The following is a 16199-nucleotide window of genomic DNA, read 5'->3' as shown; positions in this document are numbered from 1 at the left end:
ATTATAATTAGGGCCATCGTCAGCTGTGCCTTAGCATAATTAAGGCGGCCAGCACTGCAGTGGCAGCCTCGTCTGGCGGCCTTGTCTGGCGGCCTCGTCTGGCAGCCTCGGTGCACGAAGACTCGGTCGAACAAAGACAGGGAGTCTACCTGCGGGAGTCCACCGAGGATTGCCGACGAGGCCGGATCACCTCTTCTGATAAGTATCACCCTATTTTTATTCTAATCCACCCAGAACATATTCATAGCTAGCATGTGTTTCTTCAGCATTCCCGCTCATTACACCACTCGCAGACGTAGACGTAGATATGTCACAAAGTATATACGGTCCACTTCTAATCTTAGCTACCTATCCAGATCTTCTCCACCTGACCTCTCTCTTTCTATAGGGCTCTGGAACTGCCAGTCTGCTGTGAACAAGGCAGACTTCATCCCGGCGTTTTCATCCCATGCTTCTCTTCACGCCCTTGCGCTGACACAGACATGGATCCGCCCAGAGAACACTGCAACTCCAGCTGCTCTCTCCGTCAACCACTCGTTCTCTCACTCACCCCGCTCAACCGGGCGAGGTGGTGGGACAGGTTTGCTTCTTTCCCCACATATTAAATACACATCCACCCCATTGTCTGTTACTGCCAAATCATTTGAACACCATTATGTGATGCTAACTGATCCCATCAAAGCATTTTTATTTGTCCTCTATCGTCCACCAGGGCCGCTAGCCGACTTTGTGGAGGAGCTGGACATGCTCCTCAGTGTCGTCCCGGATGATGGAACACCGCTGATACTCATTGGGGACTTCAACATCCACCTCGAAGGAACGCAGGCCGTCGACTTCAAGTCTCTTCTGACTTCCTTCGACCTGAAGCTGCTGAACACACCGGCGACCCACAAGGCAGGAAAACAGCTCGACCTCATCCTGACACGTAACTGTATCACTGACTTAACCTCTGTAACCCGACTACACATTTCTGATCACTTCTTCATCCAATTCTCTGTCTCTCTCCCTCCAACTCCTCATACCTCCCCTCCCCTCGTAACTTTCCGCCGCAACCTCCGCTCCCTATCCCCCTCCCATTTCTCTTCCGTTGTAACATCCTCCCTCCCTCCCATTGACGAGTTCACGTCCCACCCCACTGACACTGCCACCAACAGCCTGTTATCCATACTAACTGCATCACTCGACTCTCTCTGTCCCATGTCAACCAGGCCTGCACGATCCTCTCCCTCCTGCCCGTGGCTCACGGATGTAATCCGTGAAGAACGGTCCATCCTTCAGGCAGCTGAGAGGAGATGGCGCAAGTCCAAAGACGGTCTGGACCTCAATAAGTATCACTCCCTCCTCAAATCCTTCTCTGCCCGCATAACTGATGCTAAAACCCACTACTTCCTGAACAAAATTAACTCTGCCTCAAACCCTAACAAACTTTTCTCCACCTTCTCCACCCTTCTAGCCCTCTACTCAAAAAACCCTCCCTTAACCCAGCCGTCCTCCAGAACTAAAGAACCGGTATCACTCCTACTCTTCTTTTCTAAAACAATTGAACGCGCTGTATCTAACCAACTGTCTAACTTTCTCTCTCAGAACTGGCCACTCCACAGAAACTGCCCTCCTGTCAGTCACCACTGCCGTCCAGTCTGCCAGAGCAGCTTCGAGGTCATCCGTCATCATTCTGCTGGACCTTTCTGCAGCGTTTGATATGGTTAACCATCAAATCCTGCTCGCCAGACTTTCTGAGATGGGCTTCACTGGCACTGCACTTCAGTGGATCTCATCCTACCTGTCGGGAAGATCCTACCAGGTCTCCTGGGGAGGCAAAGTGTCAGGCCCCCGCCAGCTCTCCACTGGTGTCCCACAGGGCTCCGTCCTTGGACCCCTCCTCTTCTCCCTGTACACCACCTCGCTTGGACCAATCATCACCTCCCATGGCTTCTCCTACCACTGCTATGCTGACGACATGCAGCTGTACCTGTCGTTCCCCCCGACTGATCCGGGGATCTCAGCTAGGACCGAGGCCTGCCTCACAGACATCTCCGCCTTGATGACCGAGCCAAACCCTCCCACGATCTCTCAATCACCCTGGGATCGGCGACGGTAAGCCCTTCATCCTCTGCCAGGAACCTCGGGGATGACGTGCTCTCCCTCACAGCCCACATTGCTGCGGTCTCCCGGTCGTGTAGATTCACCCTCTAAAACATCCGGATGATCAGGAGATACCTGTCTGAGCATTCCACCCAGCTGCTAGTCCAAGCACTTGTCCTCTCAAAGTTTGACTACTGCAACTCGCTGCTCGCCGGTCTCCCAGCATGCGCAACCCGCCCTTTCCAGAGGATTCAGAACGCGGCGGCACGCCTGGTCTTTAATCTACCCAGACGCTCCCAAGTTACCCCGCTCCTCATCTCCCTCCACTGGCTTCCCATCACGGCCCGTATCAGATTCAAGACTCTGGTACTGACCTTCCGAGCGGTGAACGGGACTGCAGCCAACTACATCAAGTCTCTCCTTCAGCCTTACACCCCCACCCGCCACCTACTGTCTTCTTCTGACAACCGTCTGGTGGTCCCACCGCTCAAGAGTGCCCGGTCCCAACACAAGCTCTTCTCCTGTCTGGCCCTCCAATGGTGGAATCAACTCCCCACCTCCATGAGGGACACTGACTGTCTCCCCACCTTCAAGAAAAGGCTCAAGACGCACTTGTTCCAGGAGTACAACGGCACTTAGGAATGATTGGCTGGACCTGATGTTAGTTTCCTCCAGGATCACAATGTCTCTTATTGAGAGACTTGTTGCTTTTGTTGGTTTGTTGTAACTCTCTTAACCCTTGTGCTGCCTTCGGGTCACATGACCCAAAGGTTCATAACGAACCATCGTTGTGTTTACCCAATTTTACCCAATACAAAAACAAATAAAAATACTTTTCTTTTAACCTTTGCAATGTGGGGGGTCTGAGACAGCCCAAGGGTTAAAAGAAAATGCTTGTCTTTGTTTTTGTATGCAGTAAAGTTGTCGCAATACGACGGTGGGTCACAATGACTGATGGGTCAGAATGACCCGAAGATAACACAAGGGTTAAAATTATTGTACTCGAAATATATATGAAATATATTATTGTTGCTTGCTTTTTGTTTTTCACAGGTACACTTGCACTTTTGTGGTTCTTGCTGTTTAATTGTAACTTGTCTAACTACATGCTCTTATTGTTCTTCTTCCCTTTGGGACTTATTTGGTTTTCACAATGTATGCTTCATGTTTGGCTACCCGCAATGTTTGGGGCTATCTCGTTGTTATGATCAGTGACCTATGCACTTTTGTAAAATCTCTCTTGGAAGCCGCTTTGGATAAAAGCGTCTGCTAAATGCATAAATGTAATCAGAATCAGGTTTATTCGCCATGTATGTTATACAAACACGTAATTTACTGTGGCAGGGAGGTGCAAAACACTAAACATATACAGATCTTAAATTAAGTAAAAGTACAAAAGTTTAACTATTTATAAGAACTAAACAATCTAAGAATACAACAATTTAAATATAAAATAAAATATATATAAAAATAAGAATAGAATGAGCAGCATGAATGGTCAACATAGTGCAATCGGATACTGAGATAAAGTGGCTTATGCATACTGAATTGCCATTAGATGGACTTATAATAGTTAAATAAGTGAATGAATGTCAATGGGAGTCCTTGGCCTTGTTGAAGAGGCCAGTAGCAGATGGAAAGAAACTGTTCTTATGGCGTGAGGTTTTGGTCCTGATGGACCGCAGCCTTCTTCCAGAGGGGAGTAGCTGGAACAGGGAGTGACCAGGGTGGGAGGGGTCGGCCACGATCTTCCTCGCACGCCTCAGGGTCCTCGAGGTGTGCAGGTCCTCGAGGGTAGGCAGATTGCAGCCGATCACCTTCTCAGCAGTGCGGATGATACGCTGCAGTCTGCTCTTGTCCTTGGCAGTGGCAGCAGCGTACCAGATGGTGATGGAAGAGGTGAGGATGGACTCAATGATGGCTGTGTAGAAGTGCACCATCATTGTCTTTGGCAGGTTGAATTTCTTCAGCTGCCGTAGGAAGTACATCCTCTGTTGTGCTTTTTTGGTGAGGGAGCTGATGTTCAGTTCCCACTTGAGGTCTTGGGAGAGGATGGTGCCCAGGAAGCGGAAGGACTCCACAGTGTTGACTGGGGAGTCGCACAGGGTGATGGGGGTGAGTGGGGCTGTGTTCTTCCTGAAGTCCACAACCATCTCCACTGTCTTAAGAGCATTGAGCTCTAAGTTGTTCTGGCTACACCAGGTCACCAGGTTGTCAGCTTCCCACCTATAGTAAGTGTAAGTATTCTCAGTAAAATATTGTCTTTTTACACAAATGTTGTGTAAAAGTGGTATTTTGATCGATATTGTGAGTAGCCTACATAGGGTGACCAGACGTCCGGATTTCGTCCGGACAGTCCGGTTTTCCATCCCTTTGTCCGGACCGCTGTTGCATGTCCTCCTTTTCACCCTTTCGTCCTCCTTTTTGACCCTTCCTGCCCACCGTCGCAATTTACCACTCGCATAGGCTTTCAGATGCCAAACAGAAAGACCTCCTTCAAACCTACGTGGAGTTTAGAACTCCACTTTTCCTTTAAGAGCAGCAAAGATCAATATCATGCCTTCTGTAAACTCTGTCGCATTGATATAGACTTGAGTATTACGAGTAGGGGGAAAGGGCCGCAACGGCATAAGGATAATGCTAGTTCTGCCGGGCACTCTTCCTTAACATCATTTTTTGCTCCGAACACAACACACAACAACAGCGGATGATAAAAAAACGCTGCTGAGCTGACCAAATTATATGTTTTAATTTCTATTACAATTTAAATAGTTTGGGTAATGGTACTGTCTTATTTTCTTATTTATCTTTTGACTAAATTTGTCTCTAACCAAAGACAACAGAAAATCAGTGCAAGTAATCAGCATTGACAAACTGCAAATATGGCCTTTTCGACAGGTCTGCAAACGTCTTTGTAAACAGAGATTTGTTGTAGGTTGAGGTCAACAAATGTTTTAACGAGGTCAACAAACGTTTTAACAAATCGAGGCGACAAAGTGTTTGCTGACCTGTCGAAAAGTCCATATTTGGTTTGTTATATACTAAAACAATACGTTTTTAGCATTTAAATCCCAACTCAAACACGACGAATCTGGCAGAAAAAGGTTGTCAATGTACTGTTGTCAACGTCTCCAAGGCAGCCGCTGACTAGGTCCGAAAATCGTTTGTTTACCTCTGCGAACATTTAGGAGGTCAACAAACGAATTTGTTAACTTTTGAGAACGTCTCAAATCCAATCCAATTATAATACTAGCATATATAACAAACCGTCTTTATCAAACACTTTTTTTCACGGAACTGATGATCAACTGGGTATCCTCCCCCTTCCTACAGCTTTGAGGCACTCACCACCCAGTTACTCTGCCGGGGCTAAGTAAGGGATAAAGAAAAAAAAATTGTTGGCAAGTGACCATGGTATAAGCGGGATAATGCCCGACGAGGTGTACAATATCACCTGATAATGGACGATGCGGAGGAGTGAACCTTCCGCGGAGTCCATTATGTAAGGGATAATGCCCGATGAGGTGTCCAATATCACCTGATAATGGACGATGCGGTGGCATGAACCTTGCTTCGTGCTTCCGCGGAGGCCATTATCCCGCTTATACCATGGTCACTTGCCAATATTTTTTTTTTTACAAATATTAATTTATGTTTTCAAGCATTTTGCAAAAGAAAATCTAAGGTTTTTTAACGTTAGCCAACACAGTCCGCTCAGCTCATAGAACCAACACCGGCTTTCCCTTGGCTGAGCTATTTGCCCGAAAGCTAACGTTATGCTAGCAAGATTCAGAGGCAATAACATTGTGTACGGTTGACAAACAGTAAATATAATTTTACAGTATGTTTGACAATAAGATTTGCTAGCTAACCAGCCATGTCACTGTCCCAAAATCAATGTCAAGATTTTCACAAACAAAGTATCGGCCATAGGCCACTAGGCTACAGTACAGCCGCAGCATGTGGAGCGAGTTGAATAGCAAATGGATGTGAGATGATCGCATCAAAGTTGACATTTTCTCCAAACAGTAATTATAATTTGACAGTATGTTTAACAACATGACTAGCCCGCTATCGAGCCATGTCATTGTCCCCGAATAAAATCAAGATTTTTAAGAAGAAAATAATCGGCCATGTGTAGAGTTGCTGCTACTGTCGTGTTGGCCGCAGCCTGTCTGCAGTAGATTGACTAGCGAGGTGAATAGCGAATGGGATGTGAGATGAGCGGTTACGTGACACTGACACACTACATTCAGAAAAGTAACATTTTTCAAATAGGTTCAAATAAACATTGAAGTCACTCATTGTTGTAAATACAAGTTAGCTTGTTAAAGTCTTTCAAAATTGTAAATGGAGGCTTTGACTGCGTCCCTGTTGTTATGGTTACTTATTTCAGACACTTTGTACAGGCTCATATACTATATAGCCAGCGCAATAATTCAGAACGGTGAAAAGACAGTTTTGCTGCAATTACGTAGTAGGTGTCCGTATATCACCGGATAATGTACACCTCTGCAGCCAATCAGAATTGAGTATTCACCCAGACCACGGTATAATCATCTATAGCAACTTCCTTTGACGGTATCAAATGAATCAGCTTGGCACATGATGATGCTGGAGTGTTTCGACTTTCTGTGGTCAACTGTTTTCCCTCTTCCTTTCCCTCTGCTAGGTATGTGCTGATCTCCGCACTGGACTGCATTGCGGTTGTACTACTGGGGCAGCAAATCAGTGGCTCATGCTTTATGGGAAAATAGGGTCTGAATGGCTAGTCCTGGTTGATCTATTAATCACTGGCAAGGAGTTAAACATCTCTTTTTAGTAGTACCATTAGACTACAGTGAACAATTTAGGAAACAATTCAGCATTCCTTCTTACATTTACATTTAGTCATTTAGCAGACGCTCTTATCCAGAGCGACTTACAGTAAGTACAGGGACATTCCCCCCGAGGCAAGTAGTGTGAAGTGCCTTGCCCAAGGACACAACGTCAGTTGGCATGACCGGGAATCGAACTGGCAACCTTCGGATTACTAGCCCGATTCCCTCACCGCTCAGCCACCTGACTCCCATCTCCCATCGCTTCTTGTTTTTTTCCTAATTTTATTTTTGGTCTAGTGCTAAATTGAGCAAGATTTTCAAGATTCCAGCAGTCACAGGCAAGGAAAAGTTCAGAAAATATTATAATTCTAGATACTACAAGGTAGAAATAGTTAGAGGCAAGTACCAGCTTCAGAATGGTACTTGTACTTATGAAGACATACTGTAGGCCAGAATGCAGTGCAACTTAAGTGAAACAGCGCAAATGTTACAAGTGACTTGACTGCATTGCCTGAGGAAGAGCTCACCTTCGATGACAGCCAACCAACAGACACTAGCAGATGCCAAAGGGTTGAGACTGTCTATCTACTTATGTATTGTATCGGGCACTTAACATAATGAGTGACTCCCTTTCCAAATTGGCCTGTCCCGTCACAGCGCTGCTTTGCATGAATACAGAAGAGCTGTTGAGTGCAGGTGGGTAAGCAGGCTGTAAAAAACGCAGATGGTCTTGCCTCAGATGTATGCAGAAATGTGTACATGTACACACCAAAACATATTTGTGTACACACACAATAAATTATCAGGCCAGCACACACACACAAACCCCCAATGTAGCAGCTGTGGTAGTGGGAGGTGATGGCCAAAAGAAAGCTCTAGACATGGATGCTTTTTAAATTAATTAGCAACTGTCTAATTCAGGAGTCGACACAATGACTGTGCGTTAGCGTAGGATGTGTTTGTGTGTGTGACATGGCATGAGGTTGTGCATGCTTCCAGCATGTAGCCCCACGCAACAGGATCTGTAGAGATTCTTGCTGCATGAATAAAGCAACAGTGCTGTTCTGTTACAATCCCCCAAAAAGGTCTGCACTACCATTTTCTAAACAAGAGAAGATCTTTGAAGAAATGCTCAGATTATAAACTGTGACAGTGAGAAAATATAATTTTAAATGACTGCATAAATATCACACCTATCCATCATTCCACCACTGAGAAACTGCAGCAAAGAATATATACAAAAATAAAAAAACTAACCTAAAACATTGCACACATATATAGTACTGCATGTAATCAATGTCTTTACATTAAAATGCAGAACTAAATTGATGCCTTCTGCATTACAATATAACTATTCATATAGGCACTGCAGTAAGCAAGCTGTTGGTTAATCAAACCTCCTCACATATCCATGGTAAATTATCATCATAAACATTCGTAAATGCTTATGATGAGATCGTAAAATTGATGATGAGATCGTAAAATTCGTAAACGATCGTACAATTCGTAAACATAATAGACTGTGGATTATATGAAAAGCTCACTGTATACTGTCATTCACAGATCTCAATCCCATAAACCATCCTCAAGGAGCGGGAAGTGATTTCCTACAGAATCCTCAGTGGGAGGTTCTTTGAATGAGAAGGCATGTTTCAAAACATTTTAAGGAATATAATTTGTTTTCAAGTCCTCTGTGTTCACAAAACAGACGTACTGTGGTTTTTGACAAAAATGAATTTAGTTGGAAAGGACAGAAAATCTACATTCCAATATAACTATTTAAGTGTGGCCTTTTCATTAAGTTCTAGTGTATGTTTGTTATATTATAAATGACACAAATTACTGCTGTGAGGGACATTTAGTTTGAAAGTGGAGAGTATAATAAAACGAAGACTTTCTTCCGCCTCAAAAGGTTTTGAATTTCTACATTCAATTTCCTGCAATTCTACCTATTGTACATAGTTTCCTATAATAGTTTTTAAATAAAATGACCAAATGTGCAATACATTTGGAAAGTAAGTATTCAGAGCCATTCACTTTTTCCACAAATAGTTTTGTTAGAGGCTTGATTTAAAATATATTTTTATAATATTTAACAAATATTCTTTGTCAGTGATTACTTCTTCTTCGTCTGCTTGGGTGTGCCTCTACCATTTGGCTAGTTTTTCCCATTCTTCTTTGTAGATTCTCTCAAGCTTTGATGGGGGAGTCTAAATAATTTATGTGTCAATTTGTGTCTAGTGTAAAGAGGAAAAATGACCACAAATACTTTTCTGAGGATGCATACATATTCAAAGTGGGGAAATGGTGCTCTTGGTGCTCTTGGGTCAGGTGCACATTGTAAGAAAACAACAGGTAACAGGGAAACTCACAGGCAGCTGTTTCTCTAGGCAGTTATAGAAGTTCTTGGTCTGGTTGGGCTTGAGTTTCTTAAGGGGGATACGTGTCTCGCCGATGAACTCATTATGGCGGAACTTGTCCTCGTCACATACCGAAATTCTGAAAGAAACAAAACATGAAGCAAATGAAGGGTCGGGTCAAGGTTTTGGCGGAAGAATACAAGAAGCCTTCACCCATTTACCAGTTCACTCATTTATATAAATCAAAATACATTATTCTTATTTATCAATATACAAAACTGCCACAAAAAATGAGATGGACAGAGTGACAAGAAGAGAAGACATTAACTTAGTTACATGGGGAGTAACTTAGTAAAGTTTACTTAAATGGACTGTGGGTCTTAAAATATCACATCCAGCCAACAGGTTTTCTAAGACAACTTTATTCTTAGTTGGTGAGGAAGAATAATGGACTTAATAAGAGGATGTGAATATAAGTGTTAAACTTTGCAGCCCAAGAACAATCATTTTTGTTTCTCGGTCCTGGTTGCCAGATTTGCACAGTCCAAACAAACCACCCATGATCAGACACTCTCTAACCTTAGCCCACCATTTCTAAAATAAAGCAATAAGCAAGATTGTATCGTGGGTGTAATAAAATAACTGTAGCTTTCAATGCACTTCATTGAACTACAGTGGTATGTGGCACATTTTTACTGTATGTTTATTGTACTGTAACAAGCTATGTGCACAGAACACCATGGTTTTTCTACTGATATAACACCTACAACCTATGATTACAAAGCTCAAGCAGAGGTTTAATATTCCAAAAAACTACTGTAGAGTATATTTGACTCTTTGTGAAAAGCACTTATGTGGATATACTAACCCAATATTAGTTTTTTTTAATTTAGTTGGACTCAATTTACATTGAGCTTACGTGGTGTGAAATTAGTTTTCTTTTTGTATGTGTAATTGACAAAGAAGAGGTGGTCAAAGGATAATTACAAAGTGCTTCTGGAAGAAAATATAATCCTAAAAAGCAGCATGATGGAATTTCACAGCACACTTATTCTTTGTATGGACAAGTGCTAAATTTAATAATAATATTTTTCTTTTGAATGGATTCTCTGGTAGTAAAACCAGTGTATTTAGATCATCAGAATCATAATCAGAATTTGGTTTATTCGCCATGTATGTTATACAAACACGGAATTTACTGTGGCAGGGAGGTGCAAAACACTAAACATATACAGATCTTAAATTAAATAAAAGTACAAAAGTTTAACTATTTCTAAGAACTAAACAATCTAAGAATACAACAATTTAAATATAAAATAAAATATATATAAAAATAAGAATAGAATGAGCATGAATGGTCAACATAGTGCAATCGGATACTGAGATAAAGTGGCTTATGCATACTGAATTGCCATTAGATGGACTTATAATAGTTAAATAAGTGAATGAATGTCAATGGGAGTCCTTGGCCTTGTTGAAGAGGCCAGTAGCAGATGGAAAGAAACTGTTCTTCTGGCGTGAGGTTTTGGTCCTGATGGACCGCAGCCTTCGGCCAGAGGGGAGTAGCTGGAACAGGGAGTGACCAGGGTGGGAGGGGTCGGCCACAATCTTCCTCGCACGCCTCAGGATCCTCGATGTGTGCAGGTCCTCGAGGGTAGGCAGATTGCAGCCGATCACCTTCTCAGCAGTGCGGATGATACGCTGCAGTCTGCTCTTGTCCTTGGCAGTGGCAGCAGCGTACCAGATGGTGATGGAAGAGGTGAGGATGGACTCAATGATGGCTGTGTAGAAGTGCACCATCATTGTCTTTGGCAGGTTGAATTTCTTCAACTGCCGTAGGAAGTACATCCTCTGTTGTGCTTTTTTGGTGAGGGAGCTGATGTTCAGTTCCCACTTGAGGTCCTGGGAGAGGATGGTGCCCAGGAAGCGGAAGGACTCCACAGTGTTGACTGGGGAGTCGCACAGGGTGATGGGGGTGAGTGGGGCTGTATTCTTCCTGAAGTCCACAACCATCTCCACTGTCTTAAGAGCATTGAGCTCTAAGTTGTTCTGGCTACACCAGGTCACCAGGTTGTCAGCTTCCCACCTATAGTCAGACTCATCCCCGTCAGAGATGAGCCCAATGAGGGTGGTGTCGTCCGCAAACTTCAGAAGTTTGACAGACGGATGACTGGAGGTGCAGCTGTTGGTGTACAGGGAGAAGAGCAGAGGGGAAAGGACGCAGCCCTGAGGAGATCCGGTGCTGATGGACCGGGAGTCAGAGACTTGTGTTCCCAGCTTAACGCACTGCTTCCTGTCAAACAGGAAGTCTGTGATCCATCTGCAGGTGGAGTCAGGCACGTTCAGCTGGGAGAGCTTGTCCTGAAGCAGGGCAGGGACATCATAACCACTAGTGCACAGTGCCCGGGATTGAAGTAGAAGTTGGCAGCCCTGAGATCTCTGTATTTCTCCCATCCATGACTGGCCTCCTTCCAGGACAGTCAGGAACAGTGGGCAGCCTTCATTTACGGCGCCCGATGGCCAGGACCAAGCACTCACCCATGTCTTGGCCAGGGACACGGGCAGTGTTAACCACTTTGCCACTGTGTAGTTTTCATTTGTCTGCTGTTTCCTACATTATACATCGCTAATGTTATGTTGATCAAAATGTACTAAATTGGTTCTCTGATCAATAATTGTACCACCTATCATCTAAACATTTAGTTCATAACAGAAGTCATTACATGCACAATAGTTGAGCCATTTGTCATAACTGCAGCCCTAATTCACCATACAGTGCTTGTACATTTGCAATGTGCAGGCAGTTTTGACATCAGTAAACACATTAATTCATGTAACAAAATTCACTGATCTATACTGAAAGTATATCCACTTCATATTGTCGTTCTGTTAGCTAGCCAGCCCCTTTGAAAGCAGCTGATTATCGATGTTAAAAGCGAATCATTTTCTAAATAACAAAACAGAATTCCCCTATTTTCCTTACTACGCTTAATTAGTTTTATTTAATTTAATGCCTTATTTAATGCCTTTCTTAATCACATTAGTTCAGTGCGATAGCCTACTGCACTCCATTCGATAAAAAAAAGGACACCTGCTAAATATTAACTTTGCAGTTCCCGTGTCATGACTGTCTTTCTGTCCCCCTCCCCTTATGGGTGTGTCTGTGTTTGTCTGTCAGATTCCATGTGAGGGTTACAGCTCGTTTTGTCTTCGATCATTACCACCACCTGTCTTGTGTTACACCGCTGATTACCCTGTCTATTTAATGACATTTCTGTGTGCAGGTCCCTGTCAGATCGTCTCATGTTGCCCCCCCCCCCCCCCCCGTCTCGTGTCTCGTGTTGGAGTTACGTTTAGCTATCCCAGTGCTTCGGACTACTGTTTTGTTTTCTGTTATTTTTTCCCGTCTGTTACGGGCGCTTTACACACACACACAGATTCCTGTCATTATTAGAGAGATGTACAGAACTAAAAAGGTTACAAAGACACAGAACAGAATATAATAAAAGCGGGTAGGATTGGTTCAACAACTAGAGTATATCACTGATCAGCATTCAACATTTACCTTACCTACACCAGTAAATTAAGTAATGCTGTATATCTCTCTCACTCCCTGTCTTTTTCTCAATATCTCCCTGTTGCAAATGGCATCTCATTTAATAACTTCTTAGCAAATCCTTTTATGCCTGCTGCCTGCTCAGATGTAGCAGATCATATATTGATTATTTAATTGTGTTTGGGGGAAAATATTTTTATCAAATACCTTGTGAAATAGAAGGAACTTCAATAATTGATTAATAATGGCTAGCGCGCACATGCACACTGTCCTCACTTGCCTGTTGGACTAATCCAGCTGTCACACCTCAGCTCACCCTGACAGGATAAGCAGAGGCACCCACATTCCTCTGCTTCCCTCACTACCATTTTCTAGCCTGACCCGGCGTCCCTCCGCATCCATCTCCATTACGAGCTGATAGGAGTGAGCCACGGACAGTCCAGATGGAATGGGAGCGCAGACCCAACACCAGTGAGAGCCATGCCAGAGCTATGAACTCCCCACCCTATAATTTTAATTTCTCCATTTCATAAAATAACATAGAAATCCCCACATTTTAACGCACTTCAATGAGTACAAGCAAGATGAGCAGGTCTTCTCAAGTAAAGTATAAGACATGTGCACACATATCTCACTCAGAGGCATATTTGCTTTTCTCATTCTTGATCATCGTAACGCGTCCTTCTACTGGAACACACAATTATGCAACTGTACAGTAGCATTTGGTTCTTCAATCTTCATCTCTTCTGATCTAAACCAAACCTCAAACTCTATGAAACACACTGGATTGTTGTTTCACTTGTTACAAGAAATTAGTTTCAAATAAATTCTGAATGCTGACATTGGCTGGCACAGCATATAGAGAAGAACATACAAGTTGAGTGACAGCAATGATTTGTATTTCAGGAGCGTTTATTGGGTGTGCTTTGCCTTCGGCAAGGGCACAACCTTTGTTCTCGCACATATATATTATTGGGTGTGCTTTGCCTTCGGCAAGGGCACAACCTTTGTTCTCTCACATATATATTATTGGGTGTGCTTTGCCTTCGGCAAGGGCACAACCTTTGTTCTCTCACATATATATTATTGGGTGTGCTTTGCCTTCGGCAAGGGCACAACCTTTGTTCTCTCACATATATATTATTATTATTTTTATTTTTATTTCTTTTTGCCCCCCTAAAACTCAGTCAATATTTGGCCTACATAGACAACGTAGGTGTCAAAAGTTTCGTCTTGGTAGCGATTGAGTTGCTTCTATTGGAATTTACGTTCAGTTGCATGGTTTAGGCTCAAGTTAAGTTTTTGTGGCGAAAAGTGAAGCTAACGGTGGCTAATTTGCTAGCCACAGTCACTGACGTTACTAACGTCACTACGTCACTAACGTCACGAAAACCCGCGTGACTACCTTTGGCAGAACATTCGTTTCGCATCTGTTAACTTGGGGGATAGCTAGGCTAACTATAGCTTTACTGCAAGGCAGCTGCAGAAACGCCACAAGCAAAGAGGCTAGGGTGATAACTATTTACTCATTTTACTTTGTGATATGACACACAATTGTGATGTGTAATGTACAGTATAAGCTGATATTATTAAGGAAGTACATCTACTTTCGGAAACAGTAGTCTACTATTTCACTGAAGTATTAGCATCATGACATTAGCCTGTGTTGCCCGGGCAACACATACTACAGTGGTCTATGATGTAGCGTTATCTGTTTTCAATCGTTAAAATAAACATTCCTCACATATACATTTCGTTGTAGGATTTATTCTGACATTAGTAAACGATTTGTTGGTGAAATTACCATTACCTGTGGTTTCAAACCAGTGTAGCTCACTGCAACGCTGTAGCTTACGCGAGACACTACAAAAACATCTACACTACACAGCTGTTTAGGAAGTCAAACGGCGACAGAACATGTTCGGCACTCTCCTTACTTAAATCAAAAGTCTATCTAACTACTAACCTAAACTTCATTGCCACAGCCTAAACGTTGTCAATCTGTTCATGAAAATAATTAATTTCAGCTTAAACCGTACAACGGAACGTTAAATCCAATTCAACCAACGCAATCGCTACCAAGACGAACACAGCAGTAGTCTAGTACTGTACCGTAGTAGTACAATTTACCGGGGCAGCTTCTCCACAGGGCTATATCGCATTTTGCGTTGTTACTGACAATGATCGCTACCAGTGAGCTTTTTATGAATGAGCGATTTTCCACTAAATAAATGTCAAGCTTATTTACGTTTTGGGGGGCATATTTTCAGTTAGCAGATGGTACTGTTTGAATCGCGATTCCATCTTCTACTGCCGGGTAACGTCGTAGAATAATCTTCAAAGGGGGTTCTTTATTAATGAATGAATGAATGCAATGAGTAGGCTAAATGCCTGAAAATATCATGAGAAGGGAAAAACTTAAAATGACGTTTAAGTCATAGAGATTAGGTCAATTTTTACACCGGTCTGCCAAATTTATTCGTTTTGATTCAACGATGAGGCTGCCTCTTGCAGGGGAAATGACAAGACATCTATTTCATTCTACACTTCACTCGTATTTTCAGTTGTAAATGAGCAGCAAAAAAAAATGTCATTCAAAAACGGACCCCTGTGCAAACGACGCAAGCAAGCACACCCTACAATTTCCCCAGAAATTGTACCCTCTCTAGTTATTATTATTTTTAGTGTGTTTGCTGCAAGCAAAAACACTATTGCTATTCTGCATACTTATTATTATTATTATTTTTTTTCTCCCACTTTTTTCCGTCGCCTACTCCTTTCACACCGTTTAAGCTAGAAACACCGTTCAAACTTCATTTGATAAAGTCTGAACTGCTCTAGTGTGCTATTACTTTTCTAATTGATAAGTTTTTAAGGTATTAAAGTTTAAAGTGCTAAAAAAATGAATGGGTTTCAATGGTTCAGAATGTTCAAGTCAAATTCAATTGTGACGTCATGCACTGACAGAACTGTTTCTCACCGCGTCAATTTTTGACACTTTAACACTTTCCTGCCTGAATATGCAGACTTTTTCAAATAATATACCTGAACTGTTTATACCATTTTGAAGACAAGATTTAGGGCTTTCTAATGGTGTAAATATTTATATGATCATGTTAGGCAAATCATCCTTTATCAAGACAATTTCACGGAGCCATTCTGACAAAAGTCTTCTCCGTCTGCATTACTTTTTTAGAAAACCTCATTTTTAACCACTTTCACTACAATATAGAGGATAAGTTAGAGCGTATGAAATGTGCGTACTTTTGTCATGAATTCAGAACAGCAGACAGATTTAAGATAGACTATTTTGTTTAAAAGTTATGACCACTGAAGTGATGAGTGGGATAACGCAATTCCAAGCTAGCGCGATGGCTCTCC

At 42.7% G+C, this 16199-nt stretch overlaps 1 protein-coding gene across 2 annotated transcripts in view; it reads right to left on the bottom strand.

The window, feature by feature from the left end:
- The window catches only part of doc2b (double C2-like domains, beta), a 262373-nt gene that overhangs the window by 37650 nt on the left and 208524 nt on the right, over positions 1-16199 (bottom strand). For both annotated transcript variants that reach the window (XM_062485089.1, XM_062485090.1), the window contains one exon: positions 9275-9401. In XM_062485089.1, the coding sequence (XP_062341073.1) occupies positions 9275-9401 (127 nt within the window). The remainder of the gene's footprint in view (positions 1-9274; positions 9402-16199) is intronic.

Source organism: Osmerus eperlanus, chromosome 19 (assembly GCF_963692335.1).
Source record: "Osmerus eperlanus chromosome 19, fOsmEpe2.1, whole genome shotgun sequence".
Taxonomy (NCBI): Eukaryota; Metazoa; Chordata; class Actinopteri; order Osmeriformes; family Osmeridae; genus Osmerus; species Osmerus eperlanus.
The sequence above is the reverse complement of the archived record's forward strand: the minus strand, read 5'-3'. Positions and strand labels throughout refer to the sequence as shown.